General features: G+C 42.9%; 3 protein-coding genes across 9 annotated transcripts; 2 read left to right on the forward strand and 1 right to left on the reverse strand.

The window, feature by feature from the left end:
- Window positions 1-32: 32 nt before the first annotated feature.
- slc7a4 (solute carrier family 7 member 4) lies at window positions 33-10,139 on the forward strand. 2 transcript variants are annotated; one of them, XM_053869609.1, is made up of 5 exons: window positions 33-160; window positions 1,286-2,350; window positions 3,734-4,434; window positions 4,889-4,997; window positions 7,954-10,139. In XM_053869609.1, exons 2-5 carry the CDS (start codon window positions 1,369-1,371, stop codon window positions 8,163-8,165), a joined length of 2,004 nt encoding a protein of 667 aa, XP_053725584.1. In that variant the 5' UTR covers window positions 33-160; window positions 1,286-1,368; the 3' UTR covers window positions 8,166-10,139. The 2 variants fall into 2 exon arrangements, with proteins under 2 accessions (XP_053725584.1, XP_053725585.1); XM_053869610.1 differs by lacking the exon at window positions 33-160 and adding an exon at window positions 321-565.
- Window positions 9,820-15,317, reverse strand: ccdc157 (coiled-coil domain containing 157). Of its 5 annotated transcripts, XM_053869612.1 has the most exons (11): window positions 14,654-15,314; window positions 14,435-14,585; window positions 13,522-14,101; window positions 12,581-12,658; window positions 12,339-12,508; window positions 11,875-12,051; window positions 11,642-11,810; window positions 11,388-11,527; window positions 11,239-11,312; window positions 10,712-10,936; window positions 9,820-10,589 (listed from the first exon to the last, which is right to left on the reverse strand). In XM_053869612.1, the coding sequence occupies exons 1-10, from the start codon at window positions 14,899-14,901 to the stop codon at window positions 10,735-10,737; spliced, it is 1,989 nt and encodes a 662-aa protein (XP_053725587.1). In that variant the 5' UTR covers window positions 14,902-15,314; the 3' UTR covers window positions 9,820-10,589; window positions 10,712-10,734. The 5 variants fall into 5 exon arrangements, 4 of the variants coding, with proteins under 4 accessions (XP_053725587.1, XP_053725588.1, XP_053725586.1 ...); XM_053869613.1 differs by having other exon boundaries at window positions 9,820-10,932; window positions 14,654-15,315; XM_053869611.1 differs by having other exon boundaries at window positions 9,820-10,936; window positions 14,654-15,313.
- Window positions 15,005-20,649, forward strand: sf3a1 (splicing factor 3a, subunit 1). Of its 2 annotated transcripts, XM_053869607.1 has the most exons (16): window positions 15,005-15,083; window positions 15,195-15,272; window positions 16,494-16,597; window positions 16,676-16,877; window positions 16,966-17,223; window positions 17,447-17,521; window positions 17,601-17,751; window positions 17,827-18,023; window positions 18,225-18,342; window positions 18,429-18,736; window positions 18,814-19,062; window positions 19,135-19,336; window positions 19,408-19,559; window positions 19,819-19,920; window positions 19,994-20,065; window positions 20,142-20,649. In XM_053869607.1, exons 2-16 carry the CDS (start codon window positions 15,225-15,227, stop codon window positions 20,241-20,243), a joined length of 2,340 nt encoding a protein of 779 aa, XP_053725582.1. In that variant the 5' UTR covers window positions 15,005-15,083; window positions 15,195-15,224; the 3' UTR covers window positions 20,244-20,649. The 2 variants fall into 2 exon arrangements, with proteins under 2 accessions (XP_053725582.1, XP_053725583.1); XM_053869608.1 differs by lacking the exon at window positions 15,005-15,083 and having other exon boundaries at window positions 15,090-15,272.
- The last annotated feature ends 181 nt before the right edge of the window (window positions 20,650-20,830 follow it).

Here is a 20,830-nt window from a genome sequence, read left to right on the forward strand (position 1 = left end):
CCACCTCCTCCTGCAGTGCTACTGTCGCTTTAAGAAGCTGCTCGGCTCCGGAGTCCGTCGCTTTCGTCCACGACGCAGCTTCTGCTCCATCATCACCAGGCGATGCGCACCGGCCGCTGCAGGACCAACAACACTGGGGACGACATATGTCACGCCGAAGGTACGTTTAAATCAACACGTTAGTTTTATCTCCCCGCGACTCACCTTGGTTTGAGTGATGAAGGCGGCGAACACCTCACGTATTAACGACCCTCACCGTCTCCATCTTGATATCAATTATTCAATAGTCGCTCGCGCGCTGTGTCCGTTTACATCGCGTTTGAAGGGTGTGCAACATCGTCATATTCATGTCAATGTAAGGCTGCGCTCGGCAGGCGTGGTTTTATTAGTGATAGGGAATAAAGCGTTACGTAAGAGCCGCCGGTGGAGGGCAGGAATAGGATGTTCGAGTGTCAACAGTCTGCTTCCATATCGGAGTGTGTTTCGCTGTAACATGATCCTGTTCTGGATGAGCGAGCGAGCGAGTGCATGGTTGAAAGATCGAACCGTGTGGTGGCACAATATGGTAAGCTTTATATAGCCAGATGTTACATGCAACATACGATGATAGTGACATTAAGTCAATGTAGAATGCTATTTTTAAAAAGAGGTTTAATGGATGTGAATGTAATATAAAAAATATTAATATTATTATATTAAAGAAAATACTTTGGATAAAATTAAGATAAGAAAGTGCAATAGTTTCAGTGAATAATTCCACTTGATAATAATGAGTAGTTTTTGGTTGAAAAGTTGGTTCTTTCATGGTTATCAGCGCATCACCGGACACATCGATTCTTGCTGTGAAGTTGCAGCTCTAACCGCAAAACCAATGTGGTGGCCTCCTCATCTCAGTGAAATGACGTGACATAATAAATAAGGAAGTCTTGACACAGCTTATTAGAAGTTGAGGAAACAACTGAACAAATATGGCGTCTACTTGAGGCCGTAATTTCAAACTACATTTGAGCTAAAACAGATGCACTGCATTAAAGAAATGAAGTTTATATGCAACACCATATGTTGTGTTCACTCATGGGTTTATTTTTTTACTCTGTATTTGATGTCTTTTTATTGACGCTGACCTTATGAGTTGCTAAGTATTGTGTCCTCCTGGTGATCAGAGACTGTAAATGTCAGTCTTTGACATGTAGGATTCACATTCATCCCCTGAGTCACCGCCTCACACCACAGAAGCTCTCTTGGTTTTCCTGACTGACGTTTTCATTTGTCAACTGTCTTACAGGTCAGCTTAGTGGAGAGATAATGGATCCCGTGTGACTGAAAAAAAGTGACATCCTCCCCGCCGACCTAACAAGATCCGTAGCCATGGCAACCTGCCCCAGAGGCCTCGCGCCAGCTGTGCGCTTTTGCCAGAAATTGAATCGTCTGAAGACGTTGGAAGATGACATGATGGCCACGTCACTGAAACGCTGCCTGTCAACTCTGGACCTGACTTTGCTGGGGGTGGGTGGGATGGTGGGCTCTGGGCTCTACGTCCTGACAGGAACAGTTGCAAAAGACATCGCCGGACCCGCTGTCATTATATCCTACCTCTTCGCAGGCTTTGCTTCACTGCTGGCGGCCTTTTGTTATGCGGAGTTTGGTGCACGCATCCCCAAAACAGGATCTGCCTACATGTTCACCTATGTGTCAGTGGGGGAGATTTGGGCCTTCCTGATCGGATGGAATGTGATCTTGGAGAACATGATTGGTGGTGCTGCTGTGGCGAGGGCGTGGAGCGGCTACCTGGACTCCATTTTCAACCACGCCATCCAAAACTTTACGGAAACACACGTCATGCGCTGGGATGTTCCGATCCTGGCTCATTACCCCGACTTCCTGGCAGCCGGAATTCTGATCGTGGCATCCTTCTTCATTTCCTTCGGCGTCCAAGTGTCCTCTTACCTCAACCACATCTTCTCCCTCATCAGTATGGGCGTCATCACCTTCATCCTCGTCTTTGGGTTCATACTGGCAGACTCATCCAACTGGAGCAAGAAAGAAGGGGGGTTCGCTCCGTTTGGTTGGTCGGGAATTCTTGCCGGCTCCGCCACCTGTTTCTACGCGTTTGTAGGTTTTGATGTCATCGCTTCTTCTAGTGAAGAGGCTAAGAACCCTCAGAAGGCCGTTCCCATTGCCACGGCCATTGCCCTGGCGCTGGCAGCTACCGCCTACATCCTGGTCTCCGCCGTGCTAACGCTCATGGTTCCCTGGCACACGCTGGACCCCAACTCTGCTCTGTCGGACGCCTTCTTCCGTCGGGGTTACAGTTGGGCCGGGATTGTTGTAGCTGTTGGCTCCATCTGTGGTGAGTATCATATTGTTGATCCACGAAAGCCAAAAGATTACGACCACCCGGGTGTTTCATGTGTAGGAGATTATTTCCTACTACTACACTGAGTAGTAATGCAACAGACTTCGTGGCACTGTCTGCTGATGAACTTCTAACTTCACCAAACCAAATATGGCAGAGCTTCTAAACTCTCATGTCCCTTGCTGGTCCCTCAGGTCAGCTGACCATCTGCTAGTTTAGTCCCCAAAAACGAAAATGAAGTTGAGAGGGGAGATGGTTTGCGGTTTATCTAAGGAATGTCCTCCCTCTTCATATCAGGCAAACACTCACTGTCCACTTTTAAAAACACATCTTGAAGCACATCTGTATCTAGACTCACAGATGATCTTGGTAGTTATTATATTGCTAGGGTTTATCTTTTATGCTTATATTTTGTCAACTGTCTTATCATGTTTCATGTAATTTATTGTTGCCCTTTGTGTATTTTCTCTCTTGAAAGTTTGTTTTTTATTCACTTGTGTACAGCACCAACACAAGGCCAAAAAAAGACTTTTTAATGGAGAAAATAGAGGGGATATACTGTGTAAGGAAAATAAATTGATTATGGAATGAAGGATAGGGTGGAGCAACACAACATTGTGAGAAAAATTATTCCCCACCTCAGCAAACAAATGTGCTGCACACACAATGCTTATTTTTATACTGGTGGTCATGTGACACATATTTTTCCTTTCCACATGATTCCACATGGACTAGTGTGTTCAACTGTTGTATAGTTCAGATCTACTTGGACATGTCAACATTTTTATACCTTTGAACTACAGTTTTGTGAAATCAATCTCCTGCAGAAATGTTTTGTCTCTGAAGTGGAAGTCTTTCAAGATGTGATATTCAGTCTTGAAATACTGTCATTAGTTCCATATGTCTTCTGTTGTAATATATATTGTACTTATTTATTACTTGTTTTCTCATCTAAACAGATAGTTAAACTATATTGACGCAGCCCAGAATACCAATAGTAAATAGATCATAATCATAGAGTAACAACATAGTATTTATCTTTGTTAAGTAGAGCTACAAACATCACTTGGATAGCACTGGCCTTATTTAATTAATTCGTTTTTGGCAGATACTGAGCCAAACATTACATGTCCAAGCTTGCTAAAAACAAAGTACTGTTATTCATCAAAGAAGTCTATTTTTACCTTGAGATATTATTAAATCAAAGTATGTTTGTCTGATAAAAAAAAAAAAGTTTGTATGACATAACAAACACTGACTTAAATAATAAATATCGATATATATTTCTTTCACTAGTGTAAATATACTTGTGTGTCTACATTGCAATAAAAATTGTTGACTTCTATTTTAACATTTATGCTCATGTGTGTGTTTCAGCTATGAACACTGTGCTGCTGTGCAATCTCTTCTCGCTCCCTCGGATCGTGTACGCCATGGCAGAGGATGGGCTATTCTTCTCCATTTTTGCTCGTGTCAACCCTTTAACCAAAGTTCCTGTAAACGCAATCCTGGTTTTTGGAGTCCTAATGTCAATTCTGGCGCTCATCTTCGACCTGGAGGCCTTGGTGCAGTTCCTGTCCATCGGGACTCTGCTGGCCTACACCTTTGTTGCTGCAAGCGTCATCGTGCTGCGCTTCCAGCCGGAGAAGACCAGCTCCAAGTCAGCATCTTCTCCCAACCCCCCGGCAGAGTCCTCCGGTGCCAACGCCGAGTCCCAGTCCATCCACGGAGACAGCGAGGAAGTGAAGCAGTATGAGTCATTCTCTGACAAACTCCAGCTGGTGGAGCGGCAGAAGACAAAAGAGCGGAGAGGAGTCGGGCAGCTCAAGGCTCGATGGGAGCCGTACCTGGGCCGGATGCTGGGAGACGCTGAGCCAGGCGAGGTGGTGGCCATCTGTGTGATGGTTGTTTTCGTCAGCTCCGTGTCCCTCTGCTCTGTTGTTGTGTTTGGGAGCAGTCAGCTGGCCCTGCCCGTCTGGAGCTTGTCACTGCTGTTGGTTATTTTCATTAGTGCTTTTGTTATCAGTTTGGCTCTCATTTGGGTTCATGAACCCCAGACCAACACCAAAACTTTCCAGGTGAGTCGATAAGGATGTATAGGTCTTTCGTTACTATCAGAGAACTGATAACATTGTGATTCAATCCTAGAAATGGAAAAGCGTTTTTGCAAAGTAGAACAGTGTCCATTTTGACTCTTTGGAAGGACGGTTGTTTTTATATGAACTATTGTATACGTTCTCTGACTCAGTCTGCCTAAGTCTATGGGAACATATGTTTTCCATGTGCTCCGTTCTCTCATGATATGTTAAAAACTGTATTCAAAGCTTCACCTTTTTAATGTAAAATCAGAACACATGCACTGAAACCAACTATCTGGATCAGATTATTAGCATTTCAGTTATGATTCTATCCCCAACTTGCTCTGCCATATGTGTTATGCCCTAATTCACCTTGAAAACTTCTTTTGTTCGTGTACTTTGTCAGTCATTTTAACTAAAGAAGTCAGATTTGACTCAGCGCTGCCTGTTTCAGGTCCCTCTGGTTCCTGTGACCCCAGCTGCCAGCATCCTCATTAACGTGTTCCTGATGCTCAAACTCAGCTATTTAACCTGGATCCGCTTCGCAGTTTGGATCGCTGTCGGTAAGAAACACACACTTGCAGATCTCATGCTGTTTTTGTCTTTATTGATCCTATCACCTTTAAGTTTCGGATTACAGCTCTTATAATCCCTGGGTAAATTAGCTTTACATATGTGTCACTCACATTTGTGCATCTCTCATCGTCACAGTAACACCAGCAGGGGTTACATAGATTTGACAGCTAAATAAGGTGTGCAATATTTGGGTCAGCATTGTACATGTAAATGAACATTGGCAGTAAACATTAATAACGGAAAATAATTCTGATAAAAAACAAACACAATGGTTTAGAGTTGCAACTTTTGAGCCAGACATACAGAAAATTATTATATCTATTATTAGTTTTTCTGACAACAGCCAAAAAAATAAATAAAAAGCACCAAATGAGGTGAGTAACCCACCTTGATGCCATTTTCCATGCTCTTTAATAATGCTTCATTCGTTGTGGAAGCAAAATACCTAATGAAAAGAAAATAGATACATTACAAATCTACAAAGACTGTTTATGCTAACATCAGATGACGAGGTGCAGAGAAGAAGAGGGAGCTTCTTAAAACCTCATGCTGGAACCACGATGAGACAAATGTTGACTGTAATAGTGGGAGTCAAAATGTACAACTTCCCTGACAACAGAAATGAAAAACCAACAACTTGTGGGTTTTCAAGAAAATGAATTTGACACAAAAACTTAAAAATTTGTTACAATAATGTAGCCATCATATTGTTTGTCATGTGGGTGTTTACAATGTGTTAGAGGAGACTGACAAAAAACTGGGAAGCTGGGAAATGTTCTGAATACCAGTCATGAAATTCATGACTATTTCACACAAGTCAATGCACTTGAAACCAAAGTTTTATATGGAGTTAATTCGACTCAAAACTCCCAAGAATGTGCACAATATGCTTCTTATTTTAGAAGGTCTTTTCAGATTCATTTGTAATAAATGAATCAACCGTGATCATAATCAAGTTGTCAGGTTGTAAGCCGAGCTAAGGCCACTCTGAGAGAGGAGGATTGCTGGAGCGACATGATTCGCTTAAGGCACTGCTGGACCAATAAGCCCTTTAAACACCACTGTCAGCTCTCAGCATGTTAACAAGATGCTCGCTCGTGGAATAGCTCACCCTGAGGGTCTCTGGGAATGTCTCCCCTCCGTAGGTTCCTCTTCTTCACTAAGAGGATCAAGTCCTGCCCATGATTCTTAGCATGTCTTCATTTCATTTGGACGATTGTTGTTGAAAATCAATTCTCTAGTCAGCCACTTAGGAGTCATAGTAAGAGCCCTCAGACAGTTTAGACCAGCGGTATATTTCCTCAGGGGCCACATTATGTACTGTACTGTGACTGTGCCGAGGGGCCGCCGAGACAAAGGGAATGAGAAAATGTTATTATGATGAGAAAACTCGGGGCTGGCGTGGTTGTGTACCGTACATTTTAAGATGTATATTAGGGATGTTCTGATCAGGGTTTTTGCTGCCGATCACCATCCACAGTGCCGATCACTGATACGGATCACATGGATTGGCAATGAATTTGTAATCAAAAGGAGACCTTCTGTGTACATGATGTGAAAACATGATCCATTAAATCATTTTAATTCAGTTTGACAGTTTTAATACACCTCTTCAAGAAGGCAAAAAATAGGGGGAAAAAACTTCCACAATGCAGCAACTATTCTGTCAAAACTGAACAACATTTAATTTGATGTTAGATGTCACTGTTTGGTGAGTCTCTTGAGACTTTGCTACGTCCGTGATATATTTACATACTGGCCGCTTGTAGCGGGACTTCGAGACAGAGAGCACGGCATTTATGAAAGTTTCCACTCCAGACGTTTTCAAAAGTTTTAGATACTGGTGGCTAGCGTAGAGGCATTTGCCGATCACCATCGGTGACCGAATATACAGCCATAATGTATATTAAATACAAAACAGTCAAATGAAAAAAGAAAAATTACATATAACAAGGAAGTGATGTCTGAGTTGCTGTCATAATGAACCAAAAAAAGCAAAGTCACATTTTTACGAGATCTGGTTTACTGCAGGAGGGTGCATTCATACAGTCGAAGGGCCGCGTGTGGTGGAGAGGTCACACTATGCAGGTTTAGTAATCCAAGTGAAATCCTGCAGCTCATTCCTGGACAGCATATATAACACAACTCCACTTCCTTTGGTGGCGCAATGTTACATTCGAAAAGAGAACATATAATGTTAGTTATTTCACGACAGGAAATTTGAGGGAACCACACCCAAGAATCGACAGCTGGCACCTCTGATTTCCAAAACAATCAAGTATTTTAATTGCGTAGAGGAAGCAACGGCTCCGCTCTGCCCGGCCAAACTGGTGGTGCGTGCTTTCCTAGCCAAATAGCTCAGCTGTGGGTTCCAGGAAGGCTTGCCATCATGCCGGAAGAAAATTATGATAATTATTCTTCAGCTAAAATCTCCTTGTGTAAGCCAGTAAAGAGCTCGAGGAGTGAACATATTTTCTGTGTCGGGCTGAAAACTCGCTGGAACATGGTTCATGAAAAGGAAGGTGTTTATTGTGACAGAGAAGCCAATAGTTGTTGACATGAAAAAAAAAAATTCTGGATTGCGATCACTCCCACATATTTCATGAAAATTTCTTCCATAACTTTTCAAGTTACTTTGAGCACAGGCCAATAAACTGACAGACAAACAAACCAAATCCAATGAAAACATTAACACCTTGCTGGATGTAACAATATTCATGTTCTTTTTTTAAATCATTTTATCGTTTTCCTCCGTTACATACTTACATTCAAGTAGTATTCCACAAGTTAACTAAACTAAAAAAGTTAAAAAGTTAAGTGAAAAGTACAGAAAAGTTAAAAGTTAAAAAATATATATTCTTTAAGTACCATGACACTCCTTCAGCTTGCATAGGTTCCTGCCTTTCTCTTTTATAAGAGATGACTGTTGTGTCTTCTTCTCAGGCCTGGTTGTGTATTTCGGCTACGGAATGTGGCATAGTAAGGAAGGCCTGCGAGAACTGCAACCCCAAGACATGGCTGCTCGCTATGTCGTGTTGCCCAGTGGTAGCCTGGTGGAGACGGTCCAGTCCGTCCAGCCTGAGGGTCAGGTGGACCCCTCACTGCCTGACGTTAACCCCTCCACAGCACCGGCATCCGACAACGGGACCAGATGATGCGAGCGCTCCACCACCATCATCAGCGTCTCTCCCGGACTCTCCACTATTACTCTCTCACTCTGGCTGGTGTGTGACTGACCACAGGCGGGTCTGCACGCCGTCTCTTTGTGAAGCATATCTGTCTCTATCATGTAATACTCGAATGTTCTATAGAGAGCTTTATTACCACTTTACACCTCTTCAGTGAGTTACATCCTCAAAAGACCAGCTCTTTCTCGCAACCTTGCCACGTGTTTACTGTGTACGGTGCTTTCGTTGTGTCCATTCAGTTACACTCAGTGGAAGAAATTGGATATGTAAGCACCTGTTATTTTTCTGAAACTCAAGCAGAATTTAAAGTGACAAGCGTTGTCCCTTTAAGTCTCAGGAGAAGCAAGACTCCGATGACGTTAACCTTGTGTTTTCGTACTTACTGCCCAGCCCAGAGTCTTAGGCTACAATTCCACTTTTTAATACAATAAATATTATTTTATTACATTAATGCTCCTTTCATTTCATTAAGTAAACATTCCTGTGATTCATATTGGGGCATTATTCATTTTAAAATGTAATTAAAACAGCAACGTTTGTCATTTAAATAGAGACTAAAACCAGGAATATAGTCCCAAACAAAACAGGATGAACACTTTCTCTGAAGCATACAGCTCTCTGACGCTTAGGCGCTTGAAAAGTTTACTGCTGCATTGTGGGAATTGTAGTGATTGTGTTGCGCAACAACCCAGATTTAGAGCATCAACACACGAGGCCTGTCACGATTGCACATTTTGCTGCTCGATTAATTGTCCCACAAATTATTGCTGAAAAATGATATTATTGCAATATTTTTAAACCGTAACCACTAATGTAATGGCAGTGTGTCAATAATACCTCAAGCACACTCTTTAAATACAAACCTTCATTTAGTACAAGTGCTCTTACTATTATTAGCACACTGTATTTTAAATTACTTTTAATATTATAAACTAATTATAACAATTAAACTGAAGTTTACAAATGCGCCTGAAGATGCATCTAAAAACCGATGCAGTATGAGCCCTCCTGTCAGCGAGCAAAGATAGGCAGCAGTAAGAGACGGGAGACAAGGAAATCAAACAAGCAAACATGCGCATTGTGTTAATCGAGGCCAGCAAAATGACAGTTCATTGTTTTATTATTGTCCGATTAATTGACTTGTTATCGTGACAGGCCTACTGTAGGTGCAGTACATATGCAGTGGAAGCTTCTCCAAACTACCTAAACCCTATATATTTTGATATTTCTCACACAAGTCTCCCCTCATACAACAAGGGATTAAAATAGCAAAGCACATTTCTTACTCTTTTATCTTATCATATGACGACTCTGTGGTACCTTCTGGATATAAAAGGCACAAATCTATTGAACTGAGGTATTTTCAAATCTGGGCTGTTGCTTTGTCTCACTCCCGATGCTTCTAATCCCGACAGATTTGCAGCAGCCTGTAGTTCGACCTGGATTAGAGAGCGGAATATACGGAGGGGCTCCCACAGCTGCCGCAAGGCCGTCCCACTTATCAGATGTTTTGCTCTCCGAAACATATCAGATTTATTCTATATTGCATGTTACAAATGAAACCAATGGCCTTAAACATTTTAAATCAGCAAACTGACCAAACGGTTTATCAGTTCCACTTTATTTCACTGTTCTTATATAACAATTATTTAACAAACCAAATAAACACACTTGAGAGAATGTAGAGTTGTCACATGTTTTGTGCAACTTTGCGCACTATTTTAAATGTGTCATTCTTCTGCTTTTGATGTGGAGGCCGGGTATTGTTGCCGTCGTGCTTTTGTAAGACCTTTTTTTTGTCACTTCTACTGCTGTCTTGTCGAAGCACAGATTTATGATATCAGCTTGTTTCTTACCTCTTACCTTGCACATTACAATCTTGATCGTTCTGTTGTATTATACGTCTGTATCGATCGCAAAATGTACAAAAAAATAAATGTTTTCAGCAGCATTTACAGGGTTTTTTTTTATGCAGTGTGCTAACATTGATATCACAGGGTGTGTGTGGCTGATATTACTGTGTGTGTGGTTGAGAAAAAAGGGGGTCGTGCTCACAATGTCTGAAATGGCATGAAATTAAATGACACGGATGAAGGGACAACTATAAGTCTGATCTGCTTTACAGATTAACCTGGGGGTCACAGCTCCTTCTTGGAAATCCTGAATCAGGTGTTAATTCACATGGAAAGACTAGAAATTGGCTTGTTACTAAGCAGCAGTGACACACTCATGACGTCGAATCCTGGTGAAATGCGATGGAGAATATTGTTGTCACCTCTCTAATTCCACGTATGGCTTTTCTTGGCAGTGCACGTACCCTGATGTGAGGCTCCACTTGAGGCTCACAGATCTTATTTTGCAGCTCGGTGACATTACTGGATGTTGCCAAAGCTGCGAGATCAAAGCAACCTTCACTGTTCAGTCAACACATTTACAGCCTTTCAGAATCAAGTCTTTTCACAATTATTCTGATTCCATTTGGATCAGACACATAGTGACTCAGTCAGTCTCACTTCTGCATTTCACTCTCTGTGGTTCACTTTCTTCTCAGTCTGTAGACTCTGGATGGAGCCGAGTGGGAAGTTCTGTGTTTTCTGGCTGAAGCCTTCGTGGCGTCGGGTTTGAGCTCCAGGGTTTGAAGGTGGAGCTTCACAGATGGCGGAGAAACGGTGGGTGTAGGAGACTCAGACCACCTGCAGATCTCCAGGTCAGCGGATATGGCTTCACTGCCACTCTGTCTGAGGGAGCAGGTAAAAGCATCTCAGACCATAGAACAATACCTCCAGCTACCTTTCTAAAGCTGCTTGGATCATTTCAAAAGTAACCCTTCAAAGCTTCTGGAGAACCCCATCACCTGATCACCTTCCTCTCTACACCTGACTGAATAAATGAAAGCACAACTTCCTCAGTGCGCCCTGCTTCGAGCCATCTTCCTGAAGGTCATGGTTTTAACTTCCTCACCAAGAGAGCACACCTCCTGCAGTAAAGCCTTAACATGGCTTCCCACCTTCTTCAGGACAGAATATATCAGCATACTTACGCTGAACTGGTGCGTGACGCCAACACGTGGCTGTGCCCTGGTGATGTGCCGGATGACAATGGATGAGATGTGTCCTGATTTACAAGTGAAAAAAAAACCATTAACCAAATTCAATAACACATGTTTTTAGGTGAATAAATGAGTCCTACCTCCACTTCATCACCTTGGGCTCTTTCCTTCAGTTTGACCAGACTCGTATGAAGTGACGCGTTCTCTCGCTCCAGAACTTTGATCCGAATGGAATTTGCCTGGAACTGCTGCTCCATATCCAAAAGCACATTTCCTGTACCTTGTGACCACAATATCACATCACATCACTAGAACAGCGTGCATACCGCCACCTCTGGTCAGTCCTGAGCACATTACTACTGATGAACTGTGTCATGATTCAGCTGTCGCTCACTCTGTGGTTGGACCAAAGTCAGTGGACTGAGCTCAGGAAAAGCCACCAGAAGCCTCTCTCTCTCTTTCAGCGACTGAACAAGTTCCTGCAGATCATCCACACTCCTCTTCAAATCACCAACATCTGACTCCAGTCTTCTCTTATCCCTCTCCAGATACACACAGAGTTCCTAGGAAGTCAACAACAGACTTAACAATCCCATATCTGATCTGAGTGAGAGTGTCTGAAAATACCTTCTGAGGTGTGAGCTGCGTCAGCACGTGTTCTTTTTCTCGCGACATCTCCTGCAGCTGAGAGTAGAGGTCCAACTCAGCCTCTTCCTTCAGTCCCAACTGTCTGTGCAGCTCCTCACACTCCACATCCAAAGTGTCCACACGCTCCAGAAGAGACTTCTGCTTCACCTGCATCGACTGAAACACGTTTCATATAAGACATCAGCATTTTAAAAATGTCATTTCAACTTCCTGTTTAGACTTTGAAGATGTGTATTCATGATAAATATTAAACATCACTTATGAATGCGATATATCTGCAGTTTAATATAAAATAAACCCGTTTTTTAAACTTCCCCAAGAGGTAATACGATCTGTATTTATCTGACTATCTATCTCTCAATAAAATGTCCTGGAAATATTAAATAATATACACTAAATCATTTGTTACAGCTTTGATAGAAAGAATCATAACAAAGAATCACCTCTTGTTGACGGCACGCACTTTGGTATTTGGCCTTTTCCTTCTCATAAAGCAGCTGCTGTTCCGAGAGTTGACGCTCAAGTTTCACGACTCTCTTCTGTAGTTTGCCACACAAGTCTTCTTCCATCTGCAGCGTCCTCACTTTCTCCAGCAGAGAGGCCTGCTCTGCCTCTGATGAATATAGTTCCAGTGATGAACAGAACCAACGAGTATCAACCAGTCAAATCACACATCCAAACTTACGATGCGCTTGTAATGACTGCTGTTCCAAAGTCAGCTTTTCTTCCAGTGTTGAGTTGCTTTCCTTCAGAGAGAATAACTCTGTTGATACATGAGTATAAGTGATGAGGAAGGTGGAGAGAGCAGCATGGTGTTTTGTTTATTTTAGGGGTGGAACTCGATTTAAAAAAATCATTAATTAATTCGAGAATTTGCGATTAATTAATCTCAATTAATCGTAGTATATTTATTAATCACGCTGCAGATGCTAATGTTAAAGCATGACTTGATCTGAGCTAATGTAGCACCTATTACTCCAGTTGTTGTGGTGATGTATTTTTATTAGGGGTGAGATTCGATTAAAAAAATCTAGTTCATTTGGGATTAATTAATCTCAATTAATCGCAGTTTAATCGTATAAGAATATTTGCCACAAGAAGCCACATTGTTTAATTTGAAAGAATGTTGTTTATTGCTGAATCAAATGATGGACCCATACATGCATTTAAACAACAAAATATTGTTTATTTTGCATCAGTTTGACAATGGCACAATAAATCATGATGGTGGCAACATTCAAGTTTTTTATAAAACCTTATTTAAACTAAAGCTCTTTTAATGTCTTGGAAATATTTGTATTAGAATTTCAAGTACATTCAGAGTAGTGGAAACCCTGGATATTGCGTTGCAAAAAACATCCCTGAACAAAAGCATTACTTTTGTTTGCTTTTGTTCAGGGATTCCTCCATGTTTGTTGTTGTTGTTATCATCCTAGCTGCCACGTGTCTTGGGATTATCATGTAGTCACAGTAATAAGCAGCGCAGTTGTGATAATGAATGTATGAATTTTGCCAGGACTGAGCCCTGAGGAACACCAGCTGTGGCCTATGATGCAAGGAAAGATAAAGACAGACAGAAGGTTGATTCCCTTTGGCTCAAATGAAAACAGAAAGAAGCATTGTTACCTGTTAGAAGCTGCTTTTGCTCCTCGAGCAGCTTTTCTTCCTTGTCTTTCATCAACGTCTGTGTCTTTTCCAGTTTTGTAACAGTGGCGCTATACTTCTTCACTTCTGTCTCCAGTTGCTTTATCGCACTCTCGCTCTCTAATCTGAGTTTCTCCCGCTCTTCCTCTGCTGCAGTCAGTTGTTTTTTCAGAGGCTGAACTGTCTCCCTCACTTCTCTTATGTGTTTGCCCAAGCGCCGCAGGTCTCTGAGCTGCTCACTGGCCCACTGTGCCACATCAACATCAGTCATCTGACCCGGTTCAAGATGGTCCTCTGAGGCAGCGAGAAGAGACTGCATGGACGAAGGCAAACCTTCAGCCGTAAACAGTCCGACCAGTGCTGCGCCCGTCTGTCTCAGAACGGACTGCACTTCATTGCAGGCGTCGCAGGGTAGCTCTCCTGTCTGGCAGCTGGCACTGTGGCTCACAACATCAGTGGAACACGGGTGACTTTCAACGGGGTCGGCGAGGCTCGGTGACAGGTTGCAGGAGTTTGGGATGGCTTCAGTGACGTTGGATGGGCCTGTTTCTGGGCTCATCATCTTTGGAAAGGGGAAAGTAGAAATGATAAAACAAAAGAAGCTGTTTAAATAATGTCCCTCAAATGTTTCTAAATGGTTCACAGAAGTCTTGACCTCAACAGATTATACAGTTAAGATGTAGTTTTCTATTTGAGTGAAACACAGTTTGGCTTCTTCAGAATCTAGCGACGACCAAAAAACAGAATGTTTGTTGGATTTGTTATCTTCATTGATAACAAATATAACATCAATAGAATGGCAGTTTGGTTCACAGCATCACCACTCAAACATATGCAAAATAATTTACAAATATACAATGTTGCCAGTAAGCTTTATCGTACACAATATTCTTACCTTATTGTTGGTAAATTCAACTAAATGACTCCAGTACTTGATGACAACGAGTCCAATGGAAATGCATCCTTTCTGCTGGGTGGATCTTTTCTGCTTGCTGCTTCCAGGTGCCTCAACATACGAGTCAAAGCTTTGCAGAAGAAGTAATAACCTTAAGAAGATATAAAATATAATAATCAACCTCCTCACATTGTGCCTTTGTCATGAGTTCCGTGCTACCTGTCGATAACCAGCTCCAGCAGAACAATGTGGGCGTGCTGGTTGAAGGCATCTTCCCCCTCCACATGGTCGTATTGATCCAGGAGAGACACCATGTCCAGGTTGCATGAAAGCTTGTCCGGGAACTTCCAGGAGGGACATTGGACCGGACCGGTTTTCGAAAACACGTCCACAATCGCACCTTGGAGATCGACGAGGTCTCTCCGCAGGCTGTCCATACAATCCTGGCGCCCCAAAAACTGCGTCATTTCACCCTGATAATGGATTCACTGCAGTCTAAAATGAGACGACTGTCAGATGTCACTTGTTGCCGCGTCGTCTCCTTGACAACGTTGAGGAAATAGAGTACACCATGTTCCACAATGCATTGCGAGGGTGTCCCGGAAGTAGTTGGCTTCCATTGAACCGGGGTCAACGTAAGCACGACGCGGTAAGTCCTCAAAGATTTTCGGTTTTTTTTTTCACTCAGCATAGCAATGTGTTGTTCGTGGGGTAGGTGAAAATAAATTAACGGTATTTTATCGGCCATAATCGCTTTTAGAGCGCTTCCAACTGATCGAAAGACGCCACCATGCCACCGGGGCCTGTTCAGATCATCCAGCCGGAGCCCAACAACAAGGTAACTTAGCTAAGCTACATAGCTATTCGCTGGCGCTTACTGGAGTTCAGCGCTTGTTCTTTTATCATGCAGCTTTCATTCATGCAATTGGTCAATTGTGTGGAAGACTGATCAAAGATAACACCATAATAAAGTAATGACTTAAGCTTGTCGGCTAACTTCAACGCCACGACTCGTTTTAATGTCCAACGTCATTGTATAAACGACCGAATCACGTAAAATGATATAGAGAAGCACGTTGGTGCGGTTTATACACACACTGGAATGCACCGTATTTAAGAGGCCAAGTCACCTATATCCTCTTATGTTACACTGTAATGATCTTGTCATTAGTCATTTCACTTTTATGTATCTCCTTTTTTTATTATAACTTATTTAACCTTTATTAATATGTATTTTGGCTAAAATACGAAAAATGTAATCATGTTGGTTAAATATATCAGTGACGATCAATTAATTATTGATAAAATTGTCAGAATTACTTTTGCATTTACACATCTGTGTCTTGTTTTACTGCGGACAGAGATTTCTACTAAAGATCTCTTTTCAAATACAGTGGTACCTCGGTACTCGGCCACAATCCGTTCCAGACGGCCATTCGAGAAGCGATTTGTTCGAAATCTGAATTGATTTTTCCCATTACAATGAATGGAAAAAGAAAGAATGCGTTCCAAGCCTTAAAATAGGCTTTTGTAGGAGTGAATGTAGAGTGTAGAGCTGTTCATCTATGTGTGTGGCCGCTGCATGTGGGAGGGGTTGCCGAGTGAGTGACAGAAGTGAAGAGGTGCCCGGTGCGTGTCCAGCTCTGAATGTGCGCTTCTGTGCAGTTTGGCTGTGACAATGTCATAAAGCAAGTAACGCTCTGTCCGAGACTCGCCTCATCCCTGTCCCAGCTCCAGCCCACAACAGGACATCAAACCCTGGAGTGAGAGCGAGCACCTCCCCTGTGACACTCGACCACGGTCCAGTGCGGAGACAGGAAAGGTTTTACACCTCAATATGAAGAAAAAACAGTCAGTAAATGGAGCTAACGGGACACGTCTGCATACAGAGGCTGCGTTATACACAATAACAAAGCGCATCGTGGGTCCAATTCCGAGACGAAAACCGAGGCACCACTGTAGTTGGTTTTCAGCTTAATTTAATAATGTACTACGATAATAAAGATTTTCATGTCTGGGATTGTTTAAATCATTTTAATGCTTCTGAACTCTAAAACAGAATGATGCAGAAGAAACGCCTGCCACTAAACCGATCGTGGGTATCATTTACCCTCCTCCTGAAGTCCGAAACATTGTTGACAAGACAGCCAGCTTTGTTGCCAGGTGAGTTACTTGTGTTTGTGAGTGTTTTGTACTCAATTGAGTACGTCTTTGAGTGCCATTCTAATGCTTTGTTTCCAGGAACGGGCCTGAATTTGAAGCAAGAATCAGACAGAATGAGATCAACAATCCAAAGTTTAATTTCCTCAACCCCAACGATCCATACCATGCCTACTACCGACATAAGGTCAATGAATTTAAGGAAGGAAAGGCTCAGGAGCCATCTGCAGCGGTGCCTAAAGTTATGCAACAGACGATGCAACAGCAGCAGCTGCCTCAGAAGGTAGGCCTAATTTGATATTTTAAATATTGAATTTCGCTATTTATATGTCTGTGTTGATGGCATTTTCTTTATTTCTGTGAATGTACAGGTGCAGTCACAGGTCATTCAGGAGATTGTGATCCCAAAAGAACCTCCTCCTGATTTCGAGTTCATAGCCGACCCTCCGTCAATCTCTGCATTTGACCTGGATGTAGTCAAGTTGACCGCCCAGTTTGTTGCCCGCAACGGACGTCAGTTCCTCACTCAGCTAATGCAGAGGGAACAGAGGAACTACCAATTTGATTTCCTGCGACCACAGCACAGCCTTTTTAACTACTTCACCAAACTGGTGGAGCAGTATACCAAAGTGAGTAATGGACTCCATGATTGTCTGTGGTTCACGTATATAGATGCCTTATGTTTAGCATGATGTCATTGTTGGTTAAACTAAAACAAGCTAAGACGATACAACACGCTCAACCAAAAAAAAATCTTTGCCTCTTTAGGTCTGTAATGTGTTTTTTTTTACTGGTCAGAATGAAGAGTTTTTGGTTCATGATTAATCTTTTCATTATTCTTCAAACTTGCAGATTCTAATTCCTCCCAAAAGCCTGCTGGCTAAGATGAAACGAGAGGCCGAGAATCCAAAAGAAGTCATGGACCAGGTAATGTCTGAGACTTCTGCGCCTTTATTCATGTCTTCAGATCATATTCAGTATAAATAATTTGAGTGCTTATCTCCAGGTGAGGTACCGTGTCGAGTGGGCCAAGTATCAGGAGCGAGAGCGAAAGAAGGAGGAAGAGGAGCGGGAGAAGGAAAGAGTGGCGTACGCTCAAATTGACTGGCATGACTTTGTGGTGGTAGAGACAGTGGACTTCCAACCCAATGAGCAAGGTAATGGATTTTAAATCATCTCACTGAGAAAATGATATGAAGAGATATGTCAAGTAACGTTTGTCTGTCTTCCAGGTCACTTCCCACCACCAACCACCCCAGAGGAGCTCGGCGCTCGCATCCTCATCCAGGAGCGCTACGAGAAGTATGGCGAGAGCGAGGAGGTTGAGATGGAGGTTGAAAGCGAAGATGAGGAAGATGAGCGTGAGAGCAGAAACATTGGCATGCTGTCACAACCTGATCAAGACACTCAGCTTCAGGATATGGATGAGGTGAGTCAAAGAGAGCAAAACAATATGAAGGAATTGTAATTGCTTTGTTTAAAAAATGTGTTTTTAAAAATTTTGAATGTTTTTTTTTTATTTTTTTATTTGACACTGACAATTTTAGTATTGCTGCAGTGGAGCTATTCTGCCAAACTGATACAAAATCACCAATAAAAAACAGACAGTAATAATATCCTGTTCTTCCAGGGATCCGATAATGAGGACGACGTCATGAAGGTACCATTGCCACCTGAGAACCCAATGCCGCCTCCACTGCCCCCGACTCCTGACCAGGTCATCATCCGTAAAGACTATGATCCCAAAGGTAGCTGGCCTCTGCCCACTCTGACACTAACCATGACACAGCTTCTGAAAATGAGTGACTTTAATATTGTGTTGTTTTATCACCAGCTTCCAAACCTCAGCCAACAGTCATAGCTACAGATGAATATCTCATCTCACCCATCACGGGTGAGAGGATCCTGGCCAGTAAGATGCAGGAGCACATGCGTATCGGTCTGCTGGATCCTCGCTGGCTGGAGCAGAGAGACCGGAGCATCAGAGACAGGCAGACTGAAGATGAGGTGTACGCTCCTGGCCTGGATATCGAGAGCAGCTTGAAGCAGCTGGCTGAGAGGCGTACTGATATCTTCGGTGTTGAAGAGACAGCCATCGGTAAGAAGATCGGAGAAGAAGAAATCCAGAAGCCTGAGGAGAAGGTTTGTGTTGGGAACTTTAGAAAAGATTCGCCTAGACGTGTTTGTGCGCTAAATGTGCTGTTCTCCTGTTGTTGTAGGTGACCTGGGATGGCCACTCAGGAAGCATGGCTCGCACCCAGCAGGCAGCTCAAGCCAACATCACCCTCCAAGAGCAGATCGAAGCCATTCACAAGGCTAAAGGCCTGGTCGGAGAGGACGACAACAAGGAGAAAATTGGCCCGAGCAAGCCGAATGAAATGCATCACCCATCTGCGATACCGTCGTCTTCGCCCAGTATGCCCAAACCAGCCCCACCAATTCCTGCGATCTCTCGCCCGCCTGTTTCTGTGAGTTTCTCTTTGAAAAATAGGGACCGTGATTGTTTTTCTTCTTCTTCAACGCCTCAGTTGTCTTGATAGGTGGCGCCAGTGCGCACTACTCTTCTCTCTGCCGTGCCTGTCATTCCGAGGCCATCAGTGGCTCCAGTGGTGCGTCTTGCTCCAGGACAGGTTTTAGCGCCAATGCCTCCCATGATTCCCGCTCCTCGCATCAATGTGGTTCCCATGCCACCCGCACCGCATCTCATGGCCCCCAGACCTCCTCCCATGGTGGTTCCAGCCGGTAATATGACAGCTCTCCAAACACTTGTCCCCAAGATGCCTTTACTTAAAATCCTGCTCGTCTTCTTGTAGCGTTTGTCCCAGCTCCTCCAGTTCCACAACCTCCCAGTGCCCCCATGCCTCCACCCCATCCAGCCTCACTTCATGATGACGAGCCGATGAGCAAGAAGATGAAAACAGAGGAAAACCTCATTCCTGAGGAGGAGTTCCTTCGTAGAAACAAGGTTTGTCAGACTTCTCCAAAGTCAGTGTTAAGTCACTGGCCGAGAACATTACAACCATCTCTTCAATAGCATATAAACATGAGGCGTCTCTGAGTACATAGGAGCCGCCATCACCACGGACGTATTGCTTTAGACATGAGTGACACTTTAGTGGTTGGACTCGAACCCTCTCACTGTTTTTGACCATGAACTTTTATGGGTTGCTGCTGTCATGAGTCAATTTTCTAATCAAAAATGTCTGTTCATCCTGTTGTTCCAGGGTCCAGTGGCAGTTAAGGTGCAGGTCCCCAACATGCAGGATAAGTCTGAATGGAAGCTGACCGGCCAAGTGCTGAACTTCACCGTCCCACTCACAGACCAGGTAGTTCAGCTACTTGTGTAGTTGCTTTGTCGTCAGTCTCTGGGTGTGTCTCACGGACCAATTGTCTCAATAGGTGTCTGTCATCAAAGTCAAGATCCATGAGGCTACTGGGATGCCAGCGGGGAAACAGAAGTTGCAGTACGAGGTAAATACATCAGTTGACATACTGAGGGTTAATGAAAAGCAAATGTACTTCATGATGATTACACTTTTTTTTTCAGGGTATCTTCATCAAAGACTCCAATTCGCTTGCGTATTACAACATGAACAACGGTTCAGTGATCCACTTGGCTCTGAAGGAGAGAGGAGGAAGAAAGAAGTGAGCCTGCGAGACCGAACAGGCCTCATGCAGATGCATTGTTGCTTGCTTGTTTTTTTTTTTATATTCTTATCGTAAAAAAAAGGAAAAAAAATCTAGTTGTTGTTCAAGAACGGTGGAAATATATGTGTAGCCACAATGAATCAGTCAACTGTGATATTCCCATTATGTTGATTTAAATAAAGGAATAAGAAAGGTCAATATAATGTGACAAGCAAATCCTATACCAAATGTTCTTGTTAAACATGGAGTCATTGGCTTTTGTAACATCCTGTCCTGTTGTCCACAACAGTGAGGGACAGCATATTTTTGTTTTTCAAACTCCAGTATTCTGATTTACAAGACAATATGGTTTGTTGCAGTTCAACTTTTGTGTAAGGGATTTCATGCTATTGATGTTCAATATTAAACTGACATCAAACAAACTTTCTTTTAGCCACCCTTGTTGAATGAACGTGTTTTTGATGTTCCCACAGTATTAATCTCATCTACATTTGTGGGACCTGATGTGCTATGTTTACAACATCACAACCAGTCCAATGTGTGTGTGAGATGAAGAAAATGTATTTTTGGAACAGTAATAATGGTGCT

Source organism: Synchiropus splendidus, chromosome 7, assembly GCF_027744825.2.
Source record: "Synchiropus splendidus isolate RoL2022-P1 chromosome 7, RoL_Sspl_1.0, whole genome shotgun sequence".
NCBI classification, from domain to species: Eukaryota; Metazoa; Chordata; class Actinopteri; order Syngnathiformes; family Callionymidae; genus Synchiropus; species Synchiropus splendidus.